We start from the raw sequence: 27998 nt of genomic DNA on the forward strand, positions 1-27998 counted from the left end.
AATTTACTGTCATGATGCCTCAAGGCGTAGCTGGCTGTCATTCCTAAAGAGAAGTCTGGCCTGGGGTGGTGGCACACGCCTTTAATCCCAGCACTTGGGAGGCCGAGGCAGACGACCTAAGTGAGTTTGGGTACTGCCAGGTCGGGCTACACAGAGAAATACTGTGGGGGGGGGGGAGAGAGAGAGAGAGAGAGAGAGAGAGAGAGAGAGAGAGAGAGAGGAGAGAGAGAGAGAGAGAGAGAGAGAATGTATAAGAAGCTAGGACCCTGAACAGTGAGACACCCACACTAACACAGGCAGTAGGTTTCCTTCTCCCTTTTGTAAGCAAGCTCTTAACGAAGTACCTGCTCCAGGCACGGGGTGACACCAAGGCTGGAGCACATGAAACCCACCTAAGTGTGACCCCCTTCAAACGTTTTTCTTTGTGTAACTCAGGACAGGAGGGAAAAAACCCACACCGTTTTCCTTTACAATGTTGTCGATAGCTAATAAGCACACAGCCTTTAAATACGTAAGTATTTAATTAGTCCTTTAGAAAACTTCCCGATTAGTAAAAGTAGGCTTATTTTAACAGCCTTAAACATTGGTCACTGTTTAAACAAGACACCCTAAAACAAACAAACAAAAGCAAATCACATAATAGTTCATAGTCATTTACAAGAGGATGGTACACACGTGGACACAGAGGTAGCGATTCACTTTTACAATGTCTCACTAATACACATATACCAAATTCAAGGCACAAAATAGTTTGCTTTACAAAAAATACTGTAAAAATGTCATTTGCTGTTCTACAACGTGGATAGACCTTTCAAAGGGATCTTTACAGCCGTCCACAGTACTCCACACGAGGTCTGCTCCCCACACTAATCATCAGGGTTGGCACAAACATGGGGACTTTTTAATGCAGAAATTCCCATTTTCCAAAACCATCCTTGTAGGGCTGCTGTGTTCTGTAGATAAGGTCCCCTCCCCCGAACGCAACTCCACAGCTCCCTGAGGAAAGGGCCCTTTATGCAGCGAAATTCACAGGTAGAAAATGGACAATCGTTTCAATTAAGCAGGTCTCTAAACAGTCAATTTAGTATTTCAGAGATCGAATTTAATTAAAAATCACCTAATATTTTAGTTATCATAAGTGTGAGAGAGAGAGACCCTCTGGCCTTCACTGCGCCGTTCAGACTGTGCTGATCTCAAACTGACATCAAAATTCCTCTTAACAAGAGCTAAACCCACAGACACCATGAGAAGCCACCCACACTTGCATGAGTAGAACCCAGAACACACAACAAAACGTGGCACTGCCAGTCCTTGAACGCACAAGGGTGCCAGCTGGCTAGACTTTCACAATGATGAATGAAGGAATGAATGGAGTCTGTGGGAATTAAGAAGAACCATAAACATGAAACACACTGTAGTCATCATTTCTAGAGTTCCTTGTTCATTAAAAAAATAATGATGTCACATAGTGCTTGTCTAAATACTGGACTCATTTTTGGGGCCCTGTCTAAAAAAGGCCCCATTGGCAAAAACCCAAGCTCACATTTTTCAAGCACTCTAGTCAGTTAATTTACATTTTATTATTTTTTAAAAAGTTGATTAGAAAAAAAAAGTTGACACGGGGTTAGAATCCAGAGACTGTTAGCACTGCTGATGTGCACAGACCGGACCATCCTGACCGAAATGGCACTCCGTACAAAGCAGTCTTAGATTCCATTTTTTGCTTCATTATTGTTTGTGGCTTGTTTCCTTTGCGCGATGAAGGGGTACATACACTTGTCAGCTCCTAGAAATCGATACATGCACACGATTGCTTCGAAAGGGAGGATGCTGCAAAGGAAAGGCACAGTTAGCAAATGGTGGGCCGTGGTCCCCTCAGGGCTGGGGTAGCGGGACAGGGGCCGACTCGGTTACCTCTTCATGAAGGTCACGATGTACATGAGGCGCGGGGTGCAGATCATGGGCTGGTCGGTGAGGATGGCCCGCATAGCCTGCTTCACACAGTAGTCGGGCTTCAGAGGGGGCAGGAAGGCCTCGATCTCTTTTCTGGAAGTTATATTCAAAAATGGAATTCAGAATTAACACGACATGGAAGACTGAAAACAGCACATCAAAACACTGCGATGTTGACTGAGGAACAAGATTTTCAGAACATTTTGTTTCCTTCATGGTATTTTTGTTTGCTTCACATTTTCTACTATAAACACACTTCATTTGTATCATCTAGTGAATAAATTAGGAGAAAAGTAAGCAGAATGAGTTGGCTTTTTGGTAAAATGAGATGAGGTTACTGAGATGCCTTATAAGCTGTCTGTATCTCAAATCCTTCTGATGCTTTTCTTTGAATAGAGAAAGGAGTTACTTGTCATAAACATTAGACTAACATGTGGTGCAGCTTTCTGCATCAGTGCGGCTAAAGGGGCATGAGCAGCAGGCATCCTTTCCTGGCCTGCTATAGCCTAGGAGTCTCTGAGGTGAAGGAAGCACACTGCAGGCTCGTGGGCACAGCACAGCTCTATGCAAAGGATAAGAGGCAGACCTGGGATTCAATTTCTTGTCTCTCATTCTCCTTTTCAAGCAGGGAATCAAAAACCAGGCCTTGAACATGTTAAGCACATGCTCCAACGCTGAGCCCCATCTCAGGCCCTAGGGCTAACTTCCCAGTCCAGACTTAATGCCAGCTGGAGCCTGAGAAGCCCAGACCACTCCCCATCACCTGTCTGGCTCATTAAGTCTAAAGAAAAGTCCCCGCAAACAGGGGGACTTGACTGTTGTCCTTTCACCTTCAGAGATCTCCACGTCAGCAAGTATCCCTGCTGATTCACAGGTGTGTATACTCTGTTGGGAGCCTTGGCAGGTAAAACCCAATGTTTAGGATCCATATTCCTATATGCCCCTTCACAAGTGTGTGGGGATCCATTTAACTGTTTGTAACTGTAAATGATTTCATCTTATTGGGCTGAGTCTAGCTATATATACTTGTTAGGGGGAAAAACGCTTTCAAGTCTACTGTTACAGTCACTCGGTCTCTAGTGTGACACTCACTCGGTCTCTAGTGTGACATTCACTTGGTCTCTAGTGTGACACTCACTCGTTCTGTAGTGTGACACTCACTCGGTCTCTAGTGTGACACTCACTCGGTCTCTAGTGTGACAGTCACTCAGTCTGTAATGTGACACTCGGTCTGTAGTGTGACACTCATTCGGTCTGTAGTGTGACACTCATTCGGTCTGTAGTGTGACACTCATTCGGTCTGTAGTGTGATGCTCAGTCTCTAGTGTGACACTCACTCGGTCTCTAGTGTGACACTTGGTCTGTAGTGTGACACTCACTTGGTCTCTAGTGTGACACTCACTCGGTCTCTCGTGTGACACTCACTCGGTCTGTAGTGTGACACTCACTCGGTCTGTAGTGTGACACTCACTCGGTCTCTAGTGTGACACTCACTCGGTCTCTAGTGTGACAGTCACTCAGTCTGTAGTGTGACACTCGGTCTGTAGTGTGACACTCATTCGGTCTGTAGTGTGACACTCATTCGGTCTGTAGTGTGATGCTCAGTCTCTAGTGTGACACTCACTCGGTCTCTAGTGTGACACTTGGTCTGTAGTGTGACACTCACTTGGTCTCTAGTGTGACACTCACTCGGTCTCTCGTGTGACACTCACTCGGTCTGTAGTGTGACACTCACTCGGTCTGTAGTGTGACACTCACTCGGTCTCTAGTGTGACACTCACTCGGTCTCTAGTGTGATGCTCGGTCTCTAGTGTGACACTCACTCGGTCTCTAGTGTGACGCTAGGTCTCTAGTGTGACACTCAGGCTTTTTAGAAGGGAAGGCATGGTGACCCTCTGTGACACTGATATTGTTTCATATCCAGGACAAAGTCACATTAAGGACTTTTCTCCTGCAGCCATCACCTGCCAAGACTAATAAATAGTAGAGAAGTAATTCTTAAGGATACAGATTCTGAGAAAAATCCCAGGTATCTGTATGTCCTCCTGGAAGATGGAGAAGAGCCCGTTCTTATCTGATACTCGGGATTAATCCCTGCTAGTATCAGCATGGCATCAAACCCTCATTTGTCAATCTTACACATGCATGCCTTCACCGGAGAACTATAAGTTAGTTTCCCTTCCTTCTTTGTAGCTAGGTCTCACAATGAGGCCCTGGCTGGTCTGGAATTCACCATGGAGACTCATCTGGTTTCTGACTTGTGACAATCCTCCTGCCCCTTGACAAGTGCTAAGGGATCACTGACGTGTGTCACCGCACTCAGTTGCTGCTGACTGTCTACTGACAGTTAAAGCTCAAGCCTGGCTGATGAGAGATAAGTCCACACATCTCCAGCAGTACTCTGTCATATTAGCAAGAAGACAGGCTCCCACTGACCTGATTCGGCAGCCTCTGAACATGCCCGTGTCTACAAGGTAAGGGCAGACCAGAGTTGTTTTAATTCCATCCTTTTCAGCAGCCTTTAGCTCATGGCTCAGAGATTCGTGAAAACCCACAACTCCAAATTTACTGGCACAGTAATCCTGAGTAAGAGGAGAGAGAACAGAAACGCTAAGTCTGTGCACACGCTCCCACTGCTCTGCAGCTTCCTGGTGCTGTCTGGTTAGACATTTACTACGAAGGTTACAGGTAACGAAGCGAAGACAAGGAAGCTGTCTTCAAGGACATATATCTGACGCGGTTCACAGCAGAAATGGCATCTTCCAGGCAACAACAGAACAGAAGAACGCTTTTTGCCACATCAACCAAGTATCGTGTTACTTTGGGGGAAGTCACTGCAAAGGGTTCTATGAAAGCTGAAAGGTGGGAGCGAAAAAATGCAGGGAGCTTCCCTTTGAAGTGCCTGGAAACCTTACAAATGGCCTCTTGTTTAGCGAAGGAGACTGAAAAACCTGTTTGTCACCAGGAGAACAAAGATAAGTTAACTTGGGCTATAAGCTATTAGGATCTGAAGTTGAATAGCAAGAGCCACATCTTCTGAACTTCAAGCACAACTTGAGAGCATGTGATATAGAAATATTTGCGTATCTGCAAGAAGCGGCGTTTCCAATTTTCCAGGCATCTGTAGCCAAGTCTTACGGAACAATGTGTGCAGATGTTTTATAATCTCAACCCAGCTGAGAATGGGTTAAGAAGCCAAGATTTACACGCTCATACAGCACCTGCCCCTGGCCACGGCAGTTCACCTTTGACCTCACTTATCCCTTCTCCCCACACTGCCGTGTCGTTCCGTGGGTCCATTCTCCACCCTGTACCTTCTATGTCCAGCAAGGCTACTGAGGAAAATGGGCTCTGTCCCTGCCCTGCCTCTGGCCTGTGACAACTTGGTAAATTGGTATTGGTAAGTTTACAGCCAAGGAGAACCCCTCTTCCTCAGCTGGCCTGTTTTAGAGGGAAACATGGCTGGCTGACCAGGTATGGTAGTAGGTCTCTTGTGATGTGTTCACTGCAAGACGAACTGTGTGAATGAAGGAAATGCTTTAGAGCTGACAAACCTCAACTCCAGCAGTGCTGAACAATCCCAGGGAGCTCGCGACCGTCACAATGTGGCCATGATTAATCTCTAGCATCGTCGGAAGAAAGGCCTTAGTGGTCTGAAAGAAGCAAGATGCAAGCTTTTAGAATTGACATGTCACATCCCCTCTAAAGCCCAGATCACAGAACAATCTCAGAGCTGTAAAAATGACATCTCCCAGTTCATCTGAAAACATCTTCCATCTATCAAAGAGAGACCTTTTTTCTTAAGTGTCTGGCTAACTTAGCGCCATAGCATTGCCCTGCTAGGCCAGCTGTAAGCCGTGACCAACAAAAGCTGTAACCCAAGAGCATTGGGGGCTAATGTCCAGAGATGAAAAGAAAGTCATTAGGAGAAGGTTCTTTATCACCTTTCGAGTGATAGAGATCTGCTAATCTGAACCACTCCTGGGTCACAGGGCCTTCTCCTGTCGTGCCCTGTGGTTCAGCTGTGTTCAGGTCTATGAGCACTGCCAGCCTGCCCACCAGCAGGTGCCCCATGACAATGTTTCCGAGGCGGCAGATCCATGAACGAAGAGCCATCCCACTCTGCGACAACACCTAGGGTTTACAGGCTAAGTAGATGAGCAGGGGGCGAGGAACTGTAGAACAAACACTGACAAAGCTCAGAGCCATTTTAGTGAAATACAGTGTCATGCTGTGAATACCGCACTGCTGGGAACCCGTAGGAACCCAAAGGACCACAGTCCACTGGGGAGCACAGGCAAGGTCTCCCCACAAAGGCAGAAGTCCACCCACTCAGGGTAGCAGATGATAGAGCAGGCCCACAACAAGGTAGCAAAATCAGACGTTGCATGGGCTTCTTATTAAACTACTGACTCCTGTCTCCAAGACACAGGCAGTATTTAAACAAAAAGATCCCTTGAATTACTTAAGATGATCTATAAACCATCCCACCAGGCTCCCAACAGTTTTATAACCTGCTTCTTAAAAGAAAGCAGCGAAGAGCAATCTGTCTGCTGTTGAGTTATGGTCTACTTCCAGCTCTGGTCCCCATGATTTATGAACTTACAAGACAAAACACTACGCAGCCTCCTCGGAGAAGAGCTGTGTTCCATTTCAGACACTTTCCTGCTGAGGTATCAGAGTCTGCGCACACATTTCTAGTGCTTGGATAACTCGTGTACACAAGATCAAAAACAGTGGTCCCATTAATTCTGAAGCTTTCCACACTCCAGTTCATGGAACAGTTGCCAGATGAATCTTCGTGACTCAAGGTCTTGCCCAGACTGTTTCCCGGATCATCACATTGCACCCATCCCCCAAACCACATCTCGTTTGTTCGGGTCTCCTTTGGAACCCATGCCAAGCTCACTCTCATCTGCCCTCATTCCTGTCCTATATAAACCAAAGTGTAACATTCATTACTCATTTACCTCATTTTTAAATGAGTTTCAAATGTTCAACATCACTGGAATCTTCAATAATAACTTTACTAAGTTTTAAAATTCCTTTAATTCTTTATTTATTTTGGTCTTTGTGTATGTGATATCAGAGATTGAACCTAAAGAATTATGTGCACACCACTCAAAATACAGCCCCAGGTCATGTGGTTTTGCATGGTGTTCTAGACCAGCTTGACTCTATCTACACCCTAACCTATCATTATGTATTTTACAGTGTTTTGATTCTGCTTGTCTTATACTTGTCTGGCTACCCCAGACAAGCTCAAAGACATAGCTCAGTCAGTCTTACAAATATGGGGGCCAAATCCTTCTCATACCACATGGACCAGTGCACTGCTGCTGTCCTGGACGGAACCAATGCTTTGGTTCCACTGTTTCCCTGGAGTAGTAAACAGGAACAGGGCAAATCCGATACTAATAATTACTTTGGTCAGCTGGCATTCCCGGTCACTTAAGGGCTCAACTTCAGACTCTATAACTTACATGCAGTTGTTATACCACTGCACTGAGGTAGAGGAGTTTGCAGGAGCACACACACGGAACTAAAGTAGAGGATATGAAGACTTAAGAGTAGCTACATCTCCTGACCGTCTGGTTAAGACTAACGCCTGCAGATTAATTAAAGGCCTAAAGTTTATATTTTAGCTTTGCTCATGTTAAAACTGTGTGACTGTTTTCTGTATGTACATGTATGGGGTTAAGGTGCACATGGGTACATACATATGCCAGAAAACTTTGTGTATGTGTGACTGTTTTCTGTATGCACATGTGTGTGTGCATGCGGGGGGTGGGAGGGTTAAGGTGCACATGGGTGCATGCAGAAGCCAGAACACTTTGTGTGACTGTTTTCTGTATGTGTGTGTGTGTGTGCGCGCATGCGCACGGGGGTGGGGTGGGAGGGGTTAAGGTGCATATGGGTGCATGCAGAGGTCAGAGGTCAACATCAGGGATCCTCTATTGCTTTTTCACATTAGATTTTGAGACAGGGTCTCTCACTGAACCTGGAGCTCACTGATTGGCCAGACTGAGTGGCGAACACCAGGATCCATCTGTGCCCCCTGCAAGCAGCAGCAGACTTAAGATTCACACCACCATACCTGGCCTTTATGTGGATGCTGGGGATCCAAGCCCAGGTTCTTAACGCTTGTACAGCCAACACCTTATCAACTGAACATCTCCCCAGCTCCAGAGAAATGTCTTCTTAACCTTCGTCTGAGGTCACTTCTAGGGACTTGTGAGCCAACTTAAAAATTTACCTTAAGCTGAAAAGGAACTTACTATCCCAAATCTGAACACTCCAGCTTATCCTGGCCCACCTCAAGTGTGCTCAGAGCACTTGTGTGAGCCTCCAGCCGGGCACAAGTGCAGAGCGACTGCAGCAGCTAACGCTAGTCCGGGGAAAGATGAAAATTCAAGGCACAGTTCCTTCTGTGCATATTACCATTTCAAATCATCACAAAGTCAAAGGAACCTAGTCAAACCATTCTGAGTTGGAGAGACTGTCTATATTAAGTTTGCCTAGTGTTGAAAGACAGGGATAAATTTAGTGCCTTTTAAACTTTTTTGTTTTAAAAGTTCTTAATGCGGGTAAGTACAAGGACTTGATATTAAATGCTAAGAAACGGCACACACTCTAAAAAGCCAGGAAGATTTTGGTCTTCTTGCTTTGGTGGCCATGTTCAGCAACTAGGCTGACTGAAAACCCATTCACACCAGAGTAGGTGAGATTCTGATAACCGCTAGGCTATATGTGCTAAGGGCCTGTCTAGAGGCATTAAGCAACTAACTCAGACCCCCAGCACAGAACAGGACAGGTGACAAGTTCCCAAGGTTGTGACAAGGTCTCAACTTTAATTTGTTGCAAAGTTCTGGAACTGATTAATGTCCCTCCTCCCTCCAGGAGGGAGTCTGGTAATATCAATGTATCCGCTTGACAGGCTTTCCCTGACATCTATTATTGGCAGGCTCTATGTAGGGACCTGGCCAAGCAGCCATTAGTGAGCCAGGGGCTGGCCCATTCCTCCACTCTGTCTTTGAGCACAACTCTACACTCAACCTGTGCATCAATGTAAGTCAGCTCGAGTTTACCTTTCGTGTAAGACAGTGGGTGCACGGTGTCAAAACAATGTGATTTGGGTCTAATTTTGCTCTGATGCCCTTGGTCCATCTCGCCCACCTGCAATGCTGTCTGGAAAGCGAAGGTACTTTGTGTTTAAGGGAGGGGACAGAAATAAAATAATCCAAATATGGCCAAGTAACTGGTCTTTATGTGTGCACTACCGGAGAACTGTTTGAGTGGCTAGTAGTAACAAGTGTTTTCTTCGGATACAAACCTCTTTTTAGCCTTAATTTTTACAGTAGCAGTGGTCAATATTCAATTTGAAGCGCATGACTTCTTTACCTAACAGTTACCTTTGTGTAGTTTACATTTTAAGACAAAGGCTCATATTTTTCATTTAGAAAGTGTCCAATTGTAGGTGAAGCTATAAACCGCTACACTCCTGACGATGCGCATTACAATTTGCCCCTAAGAGGTGAAGCCATCTGAGGCCGAACATTCAGCCTGCAGGTTTCTGGCCATTTGAACGAAACTCTTACCAGGCCTTCCCCTTTGTGAAGCAGAGACAATCCTGAGGTAGTTAGTACCCACGTCAGGATCACTCCAGTGCCCGCTGATGTTGCACGCGACTGCACACTGAGGCTGTGGGCCATTACAGCTTGCCACAAGCAATCCCACCTGAGGTGTGAGGCTTGCTAGTAGATAGACTCTTACTTTGTAAGAAAAATACTGCAAATGGGTGACTAGAAACCGTGGCGTTTTCAGGAGTTTTCTAAAGTAAGCCGACTAGCTTTCCTGTCGGATTCTTCTTGCCCTCAGCAGTCTGCTAGGTGACATCTGAGATAGCACCGTGTACTCCGTCCTTGACACAGCTTGACAGCACAAAGAAATCTGGCACTTGGCAATGAATTATTAATGTGCACAAATATTGCAGCATGGTGAGGTGGAGACCAGCGAAAGGTGAAGTGCTAGTTGCCATGACACCAGTCAGTTCAAGCTAAGGTTCCTCATCTTCACCTTTGTCTCAAAGAGTCTGAGCCTCGCGCCTAAGTGACTTCAGGTATGAACTTGAGCGTGTACTGCATGTGTGCTCTCAAAAGGAACAACTCAAAGTCCGCTGACCGTCGAGCGTGTTGAGACAGAGATCTAGACAGGGTCTTTCAGGCTGTGTAGCCAGTTGGGCTTACTAGCCGGCTGATGCCCACGGTGGTTGCTAAGGTTCCCTAGGTCCTGATTTAAATTCAGACAACTGTACCCTGCTTTCTCTTCTCGCTCACACGTCTGAAAGAATGGAGGAAGAAAACTAGTGTTCATCAGAGAAGCCACAGTTGGTCACAGCACCGACAACTCTTACTTGGGACCTAGGACTGTTTAGTGTTTGTGTTCCCCGCCCCCCATTTGTAAAAATGAAAACTTTAATTGGCATTTCATGTTCCCATCGGCACAGTTCCTCAAGGTCACTCTTCAGAGCTCTGGGCACTCTGGAAGGAACTGTGAAGGGTCCCGTTTACACTCTGAGCAGTTCCTAACAGAGAAGCAAGGGGCTGCGTAGGGACACTCCATGCTGCAGCTTGAGCAATCTTTGAACTTTATGTTTACACCGAATTAACTTTCAACAGCCCGCTGTCCAGATTGTTCTTGGTGCTCTTACTGACAGACTGGGCAGCATGGAGCCTGAAGCTGCAGTGTCAGAACCAGTCAGGCTCAACGAGAGGATGTGGAGAGATGTGGAACCCGGCAAAGGCTAACTTCTGCCATCTGGAGACATTGCACAGTGGAGGTGCAGGTGAGACACACGGGATGCGCTCCACCCACCTGAGCTAGTTCAGGTTCACGGACACGAAGGGGAAAATTAATTTCTCTCAATAGAAAAAGGATCCACACTACGTTTTTATGCATTTGCCAGACCATTCCATGAACAAAATCAGAAAAGCTATCTTTAAAAAAAAATTCAAAGTATTTGTCTCTCAGGAATATTCAAGGATGAACAGAAACTTATTTCCACATGGGATCATGGGAAATTGATTAACAGCGTTGACATACCTAGTTAAGGGTCTGTAGATCTCCACATGATAGCATGATATACAATTTAGGGAAGGAAAAAATAAAGATGAAGAAGGGGAGGAGCAGAAAGAGGAGGACCACCAAGACTGCACTGAGCAGAACTTTCACACGTGGAAATGTTGTGTCTCCTCAGGAGTAAACGCCTTTCCCTGTACTCTGCTCATTCTACCTGTGTTGCTGCCAGAGTCTTTACCAGGCTCACAAGAGAACACCCTGCTGACTTACACGACCATCATGGAATCCAGCGGCGCTCCTCTGTGAGGCCTCAGTCATGGCTCCTGGAAAACTGTGACTCAATCGTGAAAATCTTTGTATATGTGTATTTGTGTGGGTGCATTTCTTTCTGTCTCCCTCTCTCCGCCTCTGTGTATGTGTGTGCACACGCACACGCTTGCCTCCGGTGCCGTCCCTTAGGAGCCATCTTCCTGTTCTTTTCAGATAAGGCCCCTCACGGGAACCTGGGATTCACAGATAGGGCCCTGCCGGCCAGCCAGTGAGCTTCAGGGATCTGTCTGTCTCCATCTTCCTGCTGCTGGGATTACAAATGTGCACCACACCTGGCCTTTTCATGTGCAAGGTGGGCATTAAATTTGGGTCCTTAAAAGCACTTTACCAGCTGAGCTATCTTCCCAGCCCCTGGGAAGGACTTTCTAAGGCACTACAAATACAGCTGATTGAGTTAGGAAGATTAATAGGATAAATCACTAACATGCCCAAAGATTACAAATGCTGACGCACTGCACTCTAGGTAAGGAATAAATGGCTAAATACTTTGAATTTTATAAAGTTGAAGGTATCTGATGAATACATACATATCACACTTTAGAATTTTGGCCACAGACAAGTGCTAGTGGATAAAAGCAATCTTCATTACAAAAACACCTATAGCTAAGAGATAAAATATATTTGCTAGGAATGTACTGATGAATTCTTTTAGATGCAGTTGACAGATCCTGCTGTGCATGTAGCTACATGAGAACCTGTGCTCCCTGTCCCAGCTGGGCTCATTTGCACAGGCAGAAAGGTCTTTGCATACTTGTGCAACAGAGCCCCGAGGCACTGGAGCCTGAAACTACTATTCTCTTAGCCTTAACACAATGCACATCTTACTGTCCATTAAACCGAGAACAGCATTTGTTTTAAAGACAGAGGGGAGCTAAAGAACATCACGAGAGTCACTTCTGTACTGGTGTTGCAGACACTTCTGACTGAGAAGCTATGGACAATGGATTGAAAGCATCAGCAGTTAATACTTGCATATGCACAAGAAGACTCCTACAGTTGCCCTGCAACCAAGAAGCTAATAAAAGCTCAGCCTTTCAAATGAACACCTAGATGATGACACCATTAGTTATTCAGCAAAAATAAATGCTTCATTAACTTGTCTTCCCACTGTTAAAGATGGGATGAATGTAGCCCAGGGCAGAAGCTGTGATTCCAACATTCCCTTACAACGTAGGGCCTGTGACACAGAAACATCAGGGAGGAGGTGACTACACTCCATCTGTTGGAAAAGTGCACTGGTCTTCAGGATCCAGAGCCCACAGTCCCGACAGCCAGTTACCTAGCCTTCCTGTCTGTGGCTGGACAGAGCTCATTTGCGATACAGAAGGGGACCTCCAGGACTATGCGTTATTTCCACAGATCCCTTCGTCCGCCCCTCAACAACGAGAACTCACGGCACAGTCTTCACACTGCGGGATTCCTTGCCTAAGCCTCTCGTAAATGACTCAAAAAGGAATCAACTCTATTACTGCAGCTGCCAGCATCTGCTGATCAGTAAAACATCGACTCATTAAATATTTATTTGTTGTCGTGGCTGTGCCTTTTCACATAGTTTAACATGCATTCATACCTTTTATCTATTAAAAATTACAAACCGTCTGTGAGAAACACTTATCATTATTTTCTGTTTTGCTTAAGTCTGTGGCAGTTCCATGTGTTAAAAACAAACAGTGAACACGGGTTTTGAGATTCTCCTTCCTCTGCTCCCCAGATGATCAAAGGAGAGGTCCAAGAGCTCTTAAGCTCAGGCCCCCTCGCCTATTTAATAACGCTTATGGAATAATGAAAATAGCTCAGAAAATTGCAGCCATATCACCTGATGAGGGGCAGGCTGTTGCCCAACCCCATGTCTCACACTTGTACCCCTTCCCGGAAACCATAATTAAGACAGACCTTCTGAAAGGCAGACACTGGTTCTGCACTAGTGACCAGGAACCACGTCCAGAAGGCACAAGACACCCGCGCCAGCTTAGCCACTGCTCGGGCCACTGCAATCGGCAGGACGTTTTTGACCTCCCCTCCCCCCTACCGTTGCAAAGGCCCTATGGCCATCAGTCCTTGTAAGTCACAAGTGCAAAAGGTTCACATTCTTCACTGCTTCCAACAGTCTTTAAAAGACTTCTTTATTTAGCATAGGGTAAGTGTAATCAAGGGGTTAACGCCTGAAAACCTATGGCGTCCGTGCTGAGTTAGGTGCTGCTAAAACACAAAGATAAAGCACCTGTGACTCTCGTGAGAACTTTAGGAATTATAGAAACCACCTTTTCCTTTAAAACAGTGGTTCTCAAATCCTGCTACACACCAGAACTATCTGTGAAGCTCTTCTCCTGATGTCCAGGACACACACCATCTATCCCACAATTCCCAAGGGGGCAAAGCAGGTGGGACATATTCCCCAGGTGACTGCAAGAGCAGCAGCGGGGGATCCAGTGCTATAGCAGAGCATCTCAGACCCTGCTCCTCTGGACCACCGGGAAGTTTAGTGTCTTGGGGGGCACACCTCGGGATGCTGGCGGAACATGCCTCTCATCTTCACTCGATACCAACTCCACCAAGCTGACAGGAAGAAATGTTTCCAAACATGGTACACGAAGGCAAAGCTGCCTCTTAAAAGTCATTCTCTAAGGAACATGGTCGTCAGCAAAGCATGCATATATACATATATATGTATATATAGAACCAGAGTGATTTTCTTTTAAGGTTAGGAATACATTCTATGCAAAACAAAACAAAACAAAGAAACCCTACAGATTTGCGCTATCCCATCACGTTTAGTTTCTATGGCTTACACTACCACTTTACAACTAAAATCTTTTTGGAAAGTAAAATAATGCTGAGGATACAACTGAACATTACAGGGTTGTGTGTGTGTGTGTGTGTGTGTGATGCTGGAGTTCAACGCCATGCACGCAGGGTCAGTGCTTTACTACTGAGCTGCATCCTTCAACAAAGAACACTAAAAGGTAACAAGAGGGCTGCAGTGATCACATTAATCAGCTCCAGCTAACCCATCACAAATGCTATTATTAAATTGTGAACTCCGAACAAGAAAATGTCCTTTTAAGCGTAGCAAGTATATGTGACACCCTCCCCTATGGGAGCTGGGGTTCAAGGAGAGCAGCACAGGTGATGCCCCGCCCACCAGCCCACAAACCGTGGCCAGACAGAGCTCACTGCAGTTCTAAGCAGGAAGAACACAGCTCTTCATTTTCTGCCACTCAGCTTATAGCGGAGGGCAACAGTGACTTGGAGAGACGACAACACGCTGGACTTGCTCTTTCATACCCTAGATCTGAACCCAAATTAAAACAAAACAAAACAAACAAACAGACACCTAGTTGGGTGTGGTGTTTTCTGGTTTCCAGCACTGAGGCCGTGGTTGGAAGACACTGAGTTCCAGGCCAACCCAGGCCCTATAGCAAGACCTTGTCTGAAAAACAGACCAGAAATGACTCAGGAGATAAGCCGCTTGCTGTGTAGTGGGAAGACCCTAGTTGGAATCGTCAGGGCATAGCAGTGTGTGTCTGTAGTCTCCTCTAACAAGAAGGAGACTGGAGCAGCCTAAGAGACTCAAAACCAGACAGCATGGCATAGCCAATGGTGAAGGAGAACCTGTCTCACACAGGGTGGAAGATGAGGAGAGACACTCGGGGTTGTCCTCTGATCTCCATAGGGACACTGGCATGCTGTGGAATGCACACATCTGCATGCACACACATGCACATAGAGAGACAGAGATAGACACAGACTTTTTGTTTGTTTAAAGAAAGAAATCTTGATGAGGGTGGGCTCCATCTACAGAGTATGACAGGACATTTGCCTAGTTTAACAGGCTGGTTAGCTAAAGGAAAAAGGGAGGAGGCGGGTTGAGGAAGCTGGGAGGTAGGATGAAGACCTGCTCCTCTTCAGACAGAGACGGTACAGCAATTCTCAGAGGAGAGCCCAGGACTGCCCTTCTGACTTGGGAGCCGCCACTGCCCTCATACTTCTCCTCGTTAGCCAGCAGAGCAGGGCCACTCACTCTGTCCAGCACTGGTTTTAGAACCCCCACCTGCCACCATTTCCCAGGTAAAGAGCCCGAGGGCCCTGTATGGAGAAAGACTGAGGGGTCCATGGTACGTCTATTTCCTTGGATCATTCTCTGCATGAGCATGCCCCCACTTCCATTAGAACAAGGTCTCAAAGACCCAATATGGTTCAAAATCCACAGATGCTCTGAGGGTGTGGCTGTTGCCACCATGCAGACCTGAGCAGCTCAGTGCCCCTTCCACTTCCTGGGAGCAAGTCAACCCCAGTTCATGCTCTGTGAGCCCATGAGCAAAGCCACCTAGGAAAAAATGGCCTCTGTACAAGTCAGGTGCTTCGGCAACAGTACCAGCTGGTGGAAACCGCAGGATTTTCAAAATCCATGATTAAGATTTTTAAAGAGAAGTCTTAGCGTGATCTGAAATTCTGATCTCATAAGATGCTTATGGAAAAGAATAAAGATTTTTGCATTTCCCAGGAGCTAAGCAAACAAAAACTCGACCCATGCTGACTGAAATTCTGCACCAAGCACTGATAGGCCTTGCTCGCCCATCCTTGTAGAAGAGGCTTTCTCTTGGGCTCTCCTTCAGGTCTTGTCTGCAAGGATGACATGAACCAGGAAACGAAGGAAGGGAACTGGGTGACCGCGGATGCAACCACATGACTCTCCAAGATCTTGGCCACCTCCAATATCGGCCATGGGAAATTACAGGAAAGGCACAGAAAAAAACCCAGAGCTGGACGTTAGTAATAAAATTCTAGTGTGACATTGATTCTTCAAGCTACAATTTTACATGCATGCCTAATTTATAGAGCAAACTTTCTGGGGATATTAGCTAGGGTTAATAAGTCATTGCTAAACTTACCATGCTAATAAAAAATCACATTTGAAGATTCTTACATTATACCTGAGGGCAAAAACTGTAAGTGAGTCACAGGACAAGCTACTGGACAAGGGCTTTGAACATCAGTAACAACTTTACACGTCCGAACTTGGAGCTTTCGGCCGAGGGTCTGGGTCCTACCGCCTGCCTGGCTTCCTTGTGAAGACCTGAAGGAAGTCTCGCTCTACCATGAGATGGCTGTTTTAGCCTCCAATGGAAGGATAATAGCGCTATTTAACTCAAATTTGCTGCCAGGCTCAAATGAAAGGTGAGTGTTTATGAAGAATCTGCCAGTTCAAATGCCATATAAAAAGCCCAGTGAATGGACGGAGGCTTGTTAAGGACATGTTTGTAGGCTATTTTGGCTGAGTGCTGTCTATTTTTGGCTGGGTTGCTCCTTGTTTCTTTCTTCAGGCTCCGCAGTTCCTGGTTCTTACTATGTATAGCTGCCAGTCCTCCCTGCCCTCTGCACAGCACCAGTCCGTACTCTGGGTTAGAACCCGGATGTAAGCACCAGAGGAAGCATGTGGCTCACGCTGCTGAGCAGTTGTTTCACACGCCTTGAATCCCAGAGGATGCTGGGAAACAGAAGCAACACTTCACAGTGACACCTCTCCTCTAATGCTTTTTTTCCTCAGTCCTTCTGGACTGAGTACAGAAAACAACTGTTTTAACTACGAACCAAAATAATGCTTGAATACAGGTTAAAAATACTCACTACAAGTCTGTGCAGAAGTATTGAAAATAACTGATTATACCAATTACCCTCTATGTTTCTTTCCCAAGAGACCTCAGAAGCGCCCCATTTAAAAACTCTTGAGAAATCAGCAGGGGGCAGTATGCTAATTACAATTTGCAGGTGGGAAAATCGAGGCTTTGAATTTGATGTTTCACTTGTCCTCAAAATACCCATGTGTTTATGTAACTTACACTACAAATATTTTCCCAGTTACACTGATTTGGGAAGTGTTATTTTGAGCCTCATTGCTTAGAATAACACTAAGAAACTAAACCTTGTTAATAGTCAAAAACTCCAGTACTAAGGTATTTGAGGGAAAAGCAACAAATTCACATTTTATGCAAGCAGCAAAAGCATTTGTGTGATCTTGGAAAGCTTCACAGACCAAGTAATTGGTCTTGTAAAAAAATACAAGTTTTGTTTTCAAATGTGAATTCATTCTAAGTGCCTTGTCATTGAAGGGGCCTGTGTGGCGGCTCAGGGCGCCCAGTGATTGTCCTTACTTGTGAGACATTCTAGCAGCACTTGTGGACACTTTTGTGATTACCAAGCAGACTCACATTAGTTTCTGAGCATTTTGGGGAAAATGGGCCCTGACAGGTGTGAACTTGAGTTTTAAAGAATTGATAAATACAAAGGAAAGGAAAAACCAGGCCACACTTGGGAAGCTCATCGGTAAAACAGGCCAGCATTCCTGTGGGTGAAATCCTTCTTGAGAGGGGGATGTGGAAGGCTGCACAAACCCAGAGAACCAGGTGACTGAAACTGGTTGGCCAGGTATGTCACAGGAAGTGTGACTAAACCCTGAGGCCATGCTCTGCCAGCCAGGGTGAAGTCACAACACAGGGACATTTTCTGATGCTACCTTCCTACTTTAATGTTAGAGAAAGAAGTCAAAGCTCCCATCCCCTTAGTTATTTGCTAATTATGCAGGGGGGGGGAGGGGGTGTGGCTGAAAAGAACTTCCCGGACTGCAGGCAGACAGATGTCAGGGGGCAAAGGCCCTCTGAGTAGCTAACATAATGCACTGCCCTCTGAGATAAGGAATCACTAATTAACCCAAACGAGATTAACACATTTTAGTCTGAGTTTGGGAATTACAGGCTCAAACACTGGATTTAACTTACTCAAGTGAGACAGGAGGTAGATCCCTATTCCTGATGACTGTAGACTTTTTCTCCCCATACTTTCAAGATTAAAAACAAAAGGTCCCTTCTCCTAGGGAAAATCTAGTTATGTTTTTTGTTTGTAGGAAATAAGATATAAATCTGACCTGCCATGACACCCCCTAGTGGAACTTTAGCAAAGTACAGTTTGGGGGTCCAAAAACATCTATACAGGTTATTTTTCTAATCCAGAATGCCTACAACAAGAAGGGATCAGAATTCCTCCATATTTGAATATGCATAATGAAGCATCTTGGGGGTGGAACTCAAGTCTAAATGTAAATCTGTTTATGTTTCTCACATATACTCAGCACATATATATAGCCCAAAGGAATTTGATGCAAATATTTTGCTTCTGTTTTGACCCTATCATATCCATATGGTTAAATGTGGAACTTTCAGGTTTCTGGGGACTTCTAGTTCAAGGCCAGTGGCTAGCAACCACAGTCACCTGCCCACTGCTCACCACTGAACAGAACAAAAGCAAGCAAATAACTAAATGAAGCCTGTGCTCTACACATTCCCCAGAGTAGGGATCCGAGGAAGGCAAGCTGGCTGTGCGCCTCGGCTCAAGAGGCTTAATTTTAGTCTCTGAAAGAACTGAAGCAGAAAGTTAGGCGACTCCACTATTATTTATATCCCTTATCCCAAGAAAAGCCTTAAATAAAAGGGATCCCTACTTAAAATTCTTCTACTTCTCAAGTAAGATTATTAAAGTGCTCCCAGTAATTTTCTGATTGTCACTAAATTAATTCACTGAGGTCAGAGAATCAACCCACTGGAATTTGCCAAAGGTCATGAATGGCTCACAAACAATTGCAGCAAAACCAAATTTAAGGGACAAGAATAAACAGAGAACATGGGTGGCTGTAGGTTTAACTGCAGTGTTTGTGGCTCTTCCCCTTCCCCAGCGACCAGTCCTGCAATGAATGGCTAGAGACTCTGCCAAGGACACTCTCTATTCAGCCTTTTTGAAGAAGCTACTCAGCGTGCTAGCATTAGCATGGGTTGAAGAATACCCCACATGTCTTTTAGATTAATTTTTACCTGGGCAGATAATAAAGTCCCGGACATAGAAACTCCAGGCAGAGAGAACAAATACCAGCTTTGCTTTACGAACCTGAGAAGCACAGTCACTTGCCATCAAAGAGGCCATTCCTTGGACTCTGAGGACTGTCCATCAGGGCCTGCCATATACAGATAAAGACCCTGTCTGCCCATGGGGAAACATTTGGAGCCTGTTGCCCTTTCACAGGTGTGCAATGCATCTGCTTGTCCCTGAGACGGGACTCTCTCTGCAGCCCAGGCTGCACCTAACTCATGACAATCCTGCCGCGGTCTCCTAAAATTTGGGTTTACAGGCATAAGGCCCCATATTTGACATTGTTTGAAAAACAAAAAAAAAGATTTGATTTTGTTGTCTCCCAAAAAACCCAAATTCTTCTCAAGCTCCAGAAGCGCTTCTGTGGAGCATGGCTGCGCGGGCTCTCGCAGGACAGAGGGCGCCTAGTCCAGCAGACAGAGAGCACCAGGGAACAGAATAGGTGCTGAGCTGGGAAGAAAGATGTCATTCAAGACACCATGCTAATGGCCTTTGACTTCCCATTGAGCAATATGGTCACACTTCAAACTCAACACTGCTTAGATAACCCTGGGTTGGGCAGCAAGGAGTACATAGGGAGGTCCGGCGGCTCTTCAGAGTCCAGGTGAGAGGAGATGGAGGCATACATGATGAAGTGGATATTTGTTCAAAGAGGACTTGGTGACCAATGAATGCACACAGGATACACAACTGCTGTCAGGCTCGGTGACTCAGCCAGGGTAAGGAGTAAAGGGGTAGGGAGCTTAGCATCCACACAGGCTGAAGGACAAGGGGACAGCCAGGAGGAGCGTGAGCTTGCCAAGGGCCTAGACATCAGTTAGGCCACAGATCACCCAGACAGACAGAGGCACAGAGAGAAGCGGTGTGAGCACACAACACCGAGGAGCGCTAAGATGTGGAGCAAAGGGGAGAAGGGACTTGCATTTCAAGGCGGCAATCAAGGCCACGTTCTGAGAATACAAGGCACTGGCTACCCAAGTCCGACAGCCAGGCACAGACTACACCATATCAAAGGTGGAGTGCGGCGCTTTTAGACGAGATACCATTTTCTTCCCTGCTTATGCCAGGATGCAAAGTACATTTTATCATGTTGTAAAATTTGACTTTTAGGGGCAATAGATTTGGCCCAGCATATATCCAATATAGAAATTCGAAATTCACAGAGCATGTGATCTTATTCTGTGTATACAGTACAGCTGCGCATGCCCCAAGCAGCTGCCACTCTAAAGAGAAGTCTCATCAGTGTTCAGCGACCACCAGAACCCAACAAGGTAGCCAGCACGGACCTCTGCCCAGCCACCATCTCCTGCTGCTCTCACACGGCTACACACGGGACGTCTAGGGGGTGGCAGGAGCCAGTTCTGGCACACTTACGAAGAGGCTACAAACTCCACATTTTCAGCAGTTACCCTGAACTAGGAAAGTGATTATTCTATAAAAGATTTAGTTTTATAATATTAGAGTACGAGAAGAGAAAGCATTAGATAAATAATTTTATGAGTACTTTAGAAAAAACACAACATTTAAAGTCTAAAAGAGTTTAAGCCAACTAGGTTTTTCTAGTCAGAGAATACAGTATATAAGATTAAAAACCAATAAATCATATAAGAAGGCAAACACTAATGATCAGGGACCATTTTGAGATATCAGGCACAGTGGTAGCACGCTAATGTCTTTAAGTGTGCCTTACTCTGACCCAGCCAGTGGGCTCTCACTTCTCTTGGATGGGTTCTACTAAATAGACTGCAGACATTTAGATATAGATAAATGCTGAATTCGGTAATTAGTATTTTAAAACTGTGAAACCTTTTAAGTTAAGTGGTCTATTAATTAACTACCAATTATCTTGTCTGACTACCATATCAATAGAAGTAAATTACTGACTAGCTATCTGACAGATTTAGTCCTTTACCATGGAAAAATCTCTGCTGCACATAAAAGGCCTGAGGTTGAATGCCCTTGCTTTTCTCTTTCTGGTAATCATGGATCAGTTTGCCAATTTGATAAAGGCCAAACCCAGCTCCCTGGTTTAAAAGGACCTATGACTAAACTCTGGCTCAGAAACCAACCAAGACTCCCTCTCCGGAAAAAAAAAAAAAAAAAAAAAAACCCTAAGAGAAGCTAATCTAGATATTTCAGGGAAATGCGAAGCTGCAGTCATTGTATGGAGACCAGGCTTCAATGTCACTTGGTGGATAAGAGGTGTGTTTTCAAGTTCTTGCCTCTCACGGGGACAGCATTTGTGTGAGTGACTTGGAGCTCACGTGCACTGGTTCTCATTGGTCACGGCAGACAAGCAGACTAAAGCCTACCCCGAATCATTCATTTGCTGACTGGAACCAAGAGAAGGTTCCTGGAAGATCTGCTGGTGCAGAACAACTCTGAAGGTTAGTGTCATAGCTGACTGGAGGGCTGTGCCTTCCCAGTCTGCAGGAGTGTATGTGCTCAGAAGGAAGGAAACAGCAGCAATACAGGCTCTCCTCTGGAGGCCTGGGTCACAGAAAGTGAATGATGGCTGCCATGCACTCAATCTGTGTTTGATTCACAGTGCTGTACCAACAGCTGTCTTCTTAAAAGCCCGAGCCTTGCACCTAGGAGTGGGCTCAGTACGCTATGGAAACAAGAGCACACAGGAGCAAGGGGAGTAAAAAGTGTGGGTGGGAACTAAAGGAGACACAGACAATGAGTGGAAGGCAACCCCGACTTGAAGTCAATAGCTTGGTTAGTCCAGCATGATGTTTCCCTGCTCAGAACCCACAGCATGGACCCACCTGAGGACTCTCTGAATAGGTTACCTTCTAAATATTTAAGCAGAAGCCTGTTACGTATGATCAAATATTTATTAACTAAATTAGAATGCAGTTCCAGGTGTGTGTGTGTGCGCGCAGATTTAGGTATAACAAACTGCCACCAAACAATCTGTCACCAACTTTGTTATGTAAGGCACAAAGTTGACAAAGTTATTTCAGAAAATATTTACTAGGCGCCAAAGGACAAAATGACAATATATTCCACAAAAAGCAGAAAAGGAAAAAACAAAAAACAAACAACAAAAACAAAAAGTTATACATAGTTCATTTAACTGTAGCTTCCCTGGAAAAGCAGGGATTAGGCCAGGAGTGTAACATGTGCAAGGGCTCAGAGAACAAGGTGTTAGGGACAGTCCTAAGGCTCCCTACAGCTCCCAAACCCAAGGTACCAGTAAAGACAGGGGTTGGGAGGGAACTAGACCTTAGAGGAGGGTGGAAGGAGAGGTGCTCTGGGCAGCAAGAGCAGCGGCTGGAGCTTGCGGAGCACCTCCACAGTGGAGTCACGTGCTAGTCTAGTTCTTCCGTGACTTCAACGCTGAGTCAGGGTCAACACACTTGTTATTCCACGAAAACATATTGACAGCTACTTAAAAGTCTGGCTTACGATGACCTGTCCAAATGGCGGAATGGACTCTGCTCAGCAGACCGACATTCTTAACTGGATGGGGCAACTTCTTTTCCCCGCCCAGGCATAGTCAAAAGGCACACTGGTTATTTCCTTCTGAAACAAGAATGGCGGAAGCCAAGGCAACACATCTTTGCAAACCTACCACTCACATTTCGAACAAGAAAACCAGAAATGGAAGCTGAACTCAAGTGGCATTCAGCAATACTTTTAAACCCCCACAGCAACCACCGTAAAGATTAAAAGCAGCCTTCTTTTATGTTGCAGTTGCTAACTCTCAGCTTCTTTAAAGGTTTGTGAAGTCTTGGCAAGAAGTCAGAAATTCCAACACTAAAATGAATTTTCTGACTCAATATTGAAAATAAACTCTTAAGTTTAGATGCTTAGGGAAAAACAGCTGGAGAATTCAGGAGCCTCCCATAGTTTAATACAAAGTGATGTCATTACCAACCAGGCTTCCAAGAACTCCCTAAATTGTGTGGTTAAGCAACTCACAGCTCAGCGAGGAGGTTAGGAAGGTGCAGCTCACCCTTGGTGTAAGAACTCGGGCGCAGGGTGCGATTTCTTCCTAGGTTAGAAAGTGGCTGGAGGCCACACTAGCGTTGTCTGTGCCCTCTCGCAGGAGCGTGGGTTCCCTTCAGCACTCTGAGTCAGCCCCTAATCATGTCTAAAGAATGGCTGCTGTCCTGCGGCACGCATTTAACCCAAGGCCACACGGTTTCTCTAAAAACCTGGGTATATTTAAAATTGTACAAGTTAGGAAAAATGATAATGCAGAGAATAGTCAAGAAGGGGAAACGTGGTGAAGGTTAAAGTTAATAGTTAGGAAATCTTGCATCACCTCAAACGTTACTGAGGGGAAAAAAATCAGTGTCTGGTTAATACTAATCTTCAAATGGATGTGGACGTTTTGAAGGCTGGTGAGGCAACTGAAATCAACTGGAATCTGTCTGAGATCTCAAACAGGGAACTTACACTGTACCCGCAGTTTGTTTTTATTTCAAATGCTGACTCTGGTTTTGTTTGTTTTGGAAACAAGGTCTTGCTATGTAGCCCTGGATGGCCTGAAACTCTGTGTTATTAGACCAGGCTAGCCTTGAACTTATGGAGATCCATCTACCCCTGTCTCCCAAGTGCTGAGGTTAAAGGTGATGTGCTGCTACGCCTTGCCTGGGGAGGTTTTTTTTTTTTTTACTCAGAATTATAAACACATAGGCTTCTTGAAAAATTATCCTGCCGAGTCCGTTCAGTTGGCCCTTACTAACTCATGGCAGTGCTGTGACACCTGATGCCTGTTTCGCAGCAGCAAAAGGCTTGCCTGTTTTGCACACCGACTGCACACCTATGTACGTGGTACATGTGTGTGCTCATTCTCCCACGCTGTACACTCATTTAAAATCCCACGATGGGTGAGTTCAGCTTATTCATATGTTCATTTCCAGAAGCTTGGAAACAAATTACATAAAGCTCATGTTTCCAAATAAAACATTAGGATAAGTTTCATCCAGGACCAGAGAAGAGCCTTGATACTGGACAAGCAATATCTGAATACTTCAGAAGACAGATTAAGTTTTTAAGCAGTTGCTAAAACATTAATGAGGTTTAATGTGACCTGTTTAGGAGAAACAGCCCTTTGTTGAGTTCTATTGGAAGACATCTCGGCCTATGGGGGTAAAACCCTATCTCCTTACCCTTTCTTCCTTTCCCCTTAGTGCAGGGATATAACCCAGGGCCTTGCACATGTTCAGTTATTAACACCCTACCACTACCTGAACTACTCTCAATTCTTCTTAGTTCTCTTTTACTGGATTATTTCTGACTACATAAGGAAAATACAAAGAAGAAAACAGTAAAACATGGATCAACACGACATGCTCAGAATGAGGCAAAAGTGTTGCATCTACCTTTGTTGACAACTCAGCTACAAAGGTGTGGTCCTCTGGGAACTGAAGACCCCTGTACTCTCTGTGAGTCCTACAGCATCCTGAGAGTACAAGGGATCTTTCAAGATGACTCCTCATTTGAGAGGCACTAGATAAAACAGTCCCGAGATGTCCACCATCTGAACAATCTGTATGGTCGATGGATGCTAAGTAGCTGCCAAGGTGGCCTGGCCACTCCCAATTAACCACAGACGCTGATCTCAGAATTTCTGGCACTTTCTAAAATGTGGCTGAGCAGTAGTTTGGAAGCCTAACCCCTGACTTTACGAATCCGTAAGAACCAGGGTTTTCTAAACTCAACAGAAAGCTAAATAAACAAAGCCAGGGCTTACACTCCCCTCTTGTTATTTTAACAGCAACCTTTCAAAGTAGTTCACCATCATCAGTTTCTACCTTCTTAAGGAACACTGAAGGGGGCAGTTTAAAATACCCAGCAGCCACGGTGGGAACAGCTCATCAGATGTGGAGGAGTGCAGGTGGCTTTCATGCTGTCTTTCCCAGCCTTCCCACTGAGGACCCAGGGATAAAAGCAAAGACGTTCTATTTACCCAGAAGTGCGCATGGCAGTTGACCATCATGGTCCTCTCGATGAGCTCGTCGGGGCACTCCAGGAGGTGATGTCCAGAAACCACGCCCGCGTTATTGACCAGGACTGAGACCTCCCCGACCTCCTTGCGGACCCTTTCAGCTGTCAGGTAGACATTCTCCCTCTTTCCCACGTCACAAGTGTAGGTAAAAACCTGCAAGTTACACGGGGGCAGGATTTCCTCCTCACCATTGCCAGCTGTCCTCGGAATCCAGATGAGGGGAGGATGGAAGAGAGAAGGGGTGCAGAAAGTGAACCACATGGCAGTCAGTAGGACAAAACTCATACAAAGCAAAAACACTACAGTGAGCTTCAAATTTCTAACACCGTAATGCTTGCCAATAATTCAGCTTACAGCTGCCTTCCTCCCCTGAAAGTCTTTGGGAATTACAGCAATTTACTGGACAACCTTGCTTAGGGGAAAGTCATGTAATTGTGGCAAGTCCAATACAAGTAGACCACAAGGGATCAACTTGCTGGAGCTAGACACCTGCAAAGAACTGAGCTCAGCCCAGAGAATAACACACATTACACATTCCTGCTTTCAGATGGGGGTGGGAGGAAGCCAGTGGCTAGAAAGCTCTACCCTCAGAACAGAAATCCACTCCAAGGCTCACAATCCAAATTGTAAGCAACAATATGAACTCATTCAAAGCCAGGAAATGGACGAGAAGTTTCTAATGAAAGAATGGAGATCACATTTGTCTTTAAACCGATTCCCTTAAGAATTAATCTCACGGATGGAGTTTAGAAGCTAATGTGCACGTTTACTACAGTAAAGTTCAAACAGCATAAAATCAAAATCCCTTCCCTAAAAATGAATATTTCTTTCTCTTAGGCTTGGGCAGGGAGCAAAAATGCTCAAATTTGTTGCCTCTCCTCACTAGCTCTGAAAATGTGACATTCTGAATCTCACCTAAAAAGCACGGGTTCTGGTAAATTAGGTTACAAATGATAGGCACGGGGGAGAGCAGGCCAAGTTAATCTGGCCACCACCAAATTTCCTGGACCGGGATCTATAGCTGATCATGATCCCCACTTAGGTTTACATTTTTTTTTCAGATGCACACTAGCTGTTAAGCTCATAAAATGCAAGATTGGGGTACCCCCCCAAACCATGAAAGAAGTCTACCAAAGGTCTGAAACACTGAAGCACCTTCTCAGAGGAAGGGAATCGCTCTCAGTTACTTACGGATGGGGAAACAATGTAATTATTTCCCGGAGCTAAAGTTATAGTGAAACGATCCACAGAGCTCGCTAGCCTAAGCGGCCCAGACCTCACAGAAACAGATAACTGCTTCAGTTCGTTGTGGAACAACTTCCCAAAGGCAAGTTAGCTTCCCATCAAGCCACATGCAAGCCAGACTGGGAAATTGCTTTGGGATCTAAACCTGAGGCAGTAGCAAGATTCCCCCCTGCTCTCCACTACTGGCAGAGTTTAGGAAAGCCCAGCGTGGCGCTGGAGAAACCTGGCTTTAGCGCACTTCCAGCCTTTCAACACAGAAAACCGTGCTCTCTTATCAAGGGGCAAATTCCACTCGCCTTTGGAAGACCTGTGGGTGTTCTTTCCCTGGAGAGCGGGGCTGCCCGTGACAGTAGGGTGTGGGGACCCTCCGAGGTGGGGAGAGGTTTGACCCAACAAAGCACGGGCCATTACCTTGCAGAGCAGCGGCGTCGGCCGCCTCCAGGTCCCGGTAGATGTGACGAACCATGCCTGCAGTCTCCTCGTTGCTCTGCGTGTTGATGTCCCAGAGAACCAGCTGTGCCCGGCGCCGGGCAAACTCCAGAGCGAAGAGGCGGCCCAGGCCGCTGCCCGCGCCCGTGATGAGGCACACCTGGCCGGCCACGCTCTTCTCCTTGGGCCGTACGAGCCAGCGCGCCGCGGCCAGCACGAACGCCCACAGCACTTTGAAAGTGACCACGAAGAACTCCACCACGATGTTCATCGCGACGTCCCGGGTCCCGCGCGAGCCCCAGCACCGTGTGTCCTCACCCTCCCCGCGCCAGACAGCCCAGCTCCTGGCCCCGGGAGCGCTTGTCACTGCGATCGGGGCGCGAAGCGTGCGCCCCGAGTCCGCCCCCGAAATGCCGAGAGGGGCCGAAGTGCTCGGGGGGCCAGTCCCGCCCGGGCTCGGCGCGGTGGCCACGGGCTGTGCCTGCCGCTGCTGCCTCCCGGCTCGGCGCCTCCTGCTGGCGGCCGCTGGCTTGTCCCGCAGCGCCCAGCCGTCCGGTCCCGCTGCAGCGGCGGCGGTGACAGCCACGAGTTAGGCGACGCGCGCTGCCTTCATGACCAAGCCGCCGACGCCCGAACGTCCCCTGCGCCGCTGCAGCGGCTCCCTCTCCTCCTAGGGCAGGGGTGCGCCGTGCGGGTGGCTCCGGTCGCGGGAGTTGTCAACTTGACTCAAGTTGCGGGAGGCTGCGGACAGCGCCGGGAAGGGGCGACTTGTGGGGCGCACGCGAGGGCTGCCAACCGCTCGAGGTGCCAGCGCGCCTCGGGTTCCCTGCCCTGCACTCGCGCCGCTGTCACTCGGGCGCCGGGATCTGCAGCGGAGCTGTGGCCGCCAGTCGGGGCGGTCTCCGCCGGCTCTGAGAGAGCTCCACACACCGCGCTATATAACCAGAGGGAAGAGCCGGCCGCTGCAGTGGCAGCGGCCCTCCCTCCGCTAGGCCCTCCCCGCCCCCGGGCGCACCCCGCCCCCGGCCCACCCCCCCCCCCCCCACCGCGCCCTCCCTCCGCCCGCTGGCCGCCTCACCGA

The 27998-nt window shown here is 46.6% G+C and overlaps 1 protein-coding gene across 1 annotated transcript; it reads right to left on the bottom strand.

Annotated features, from left to right (window-relative positions):
* Positions 1–508: 508 nt before the first annotated feature.
* Positions 509–27863, bottom strand: Rdh10 (retinol dehydrogenase 10). The gene is made up of 6 exons (XM_038347491.1): positions 26900–27863; positions 25205–25440; positions 5508–5606; positions 4390–4535; positions 1915–2046; positions 509–1830 (listed from the first exon to the last, which is right to left on the bottom strand). Exons 1-6 carry the CDS (start codon positions 27186–27188, stop codon positions 1707–1709), a joined length of 1026 nt encoding a protein of 341 aa, XP_038203419.1. The 5' UTR covers positions 27189–27863; the 3' UTR covers positions 509–1706.
* Between the last annotated feature and the right edge of the window lie 135 nt (positions 27864–27998).

The sequence above is a fragment of the Arvicola amphibius genome, chromosome 11, assembly GCF_903992535.2.
Source record: "Arvicola amphibius chromosome 11, mArvAmp1.2, whole genome shotgun sequence".
In the NCBI taxonomy this organism is placed as follows: domain Eukaryota; kingdom Metazoa; phylum Chordata; class Mammalia; order Rodentia; family Cricetidae; genus Arvicola; species Arvicola amphibius.

Bases quoted from the DNA above. Each gene is read 5' to 3' on its own strand.
- Rdh10 (XM_038347491.1), bottom strand. From the start codon at position 27,188: ATGAACATCGTGGTGGAGTTCTTCGTGGTCACTTTCAAAGTGCTGTGG. The intron at 4,536-5,507 runs GTTTGTCAGCTC...CCTCTTACTCAG, and splicing joins TCAGCACTGCTGGAGTTGAG to GATTACTGTGCCAGTAAATT. The intron at 1,831-1,914 runs GTAACCGAGTCG...TTTCCTTTGCAG, and splicing joins ATCGTGACCTTCATGAAGAG to CATCCTCCCTTTCGAAGCAA.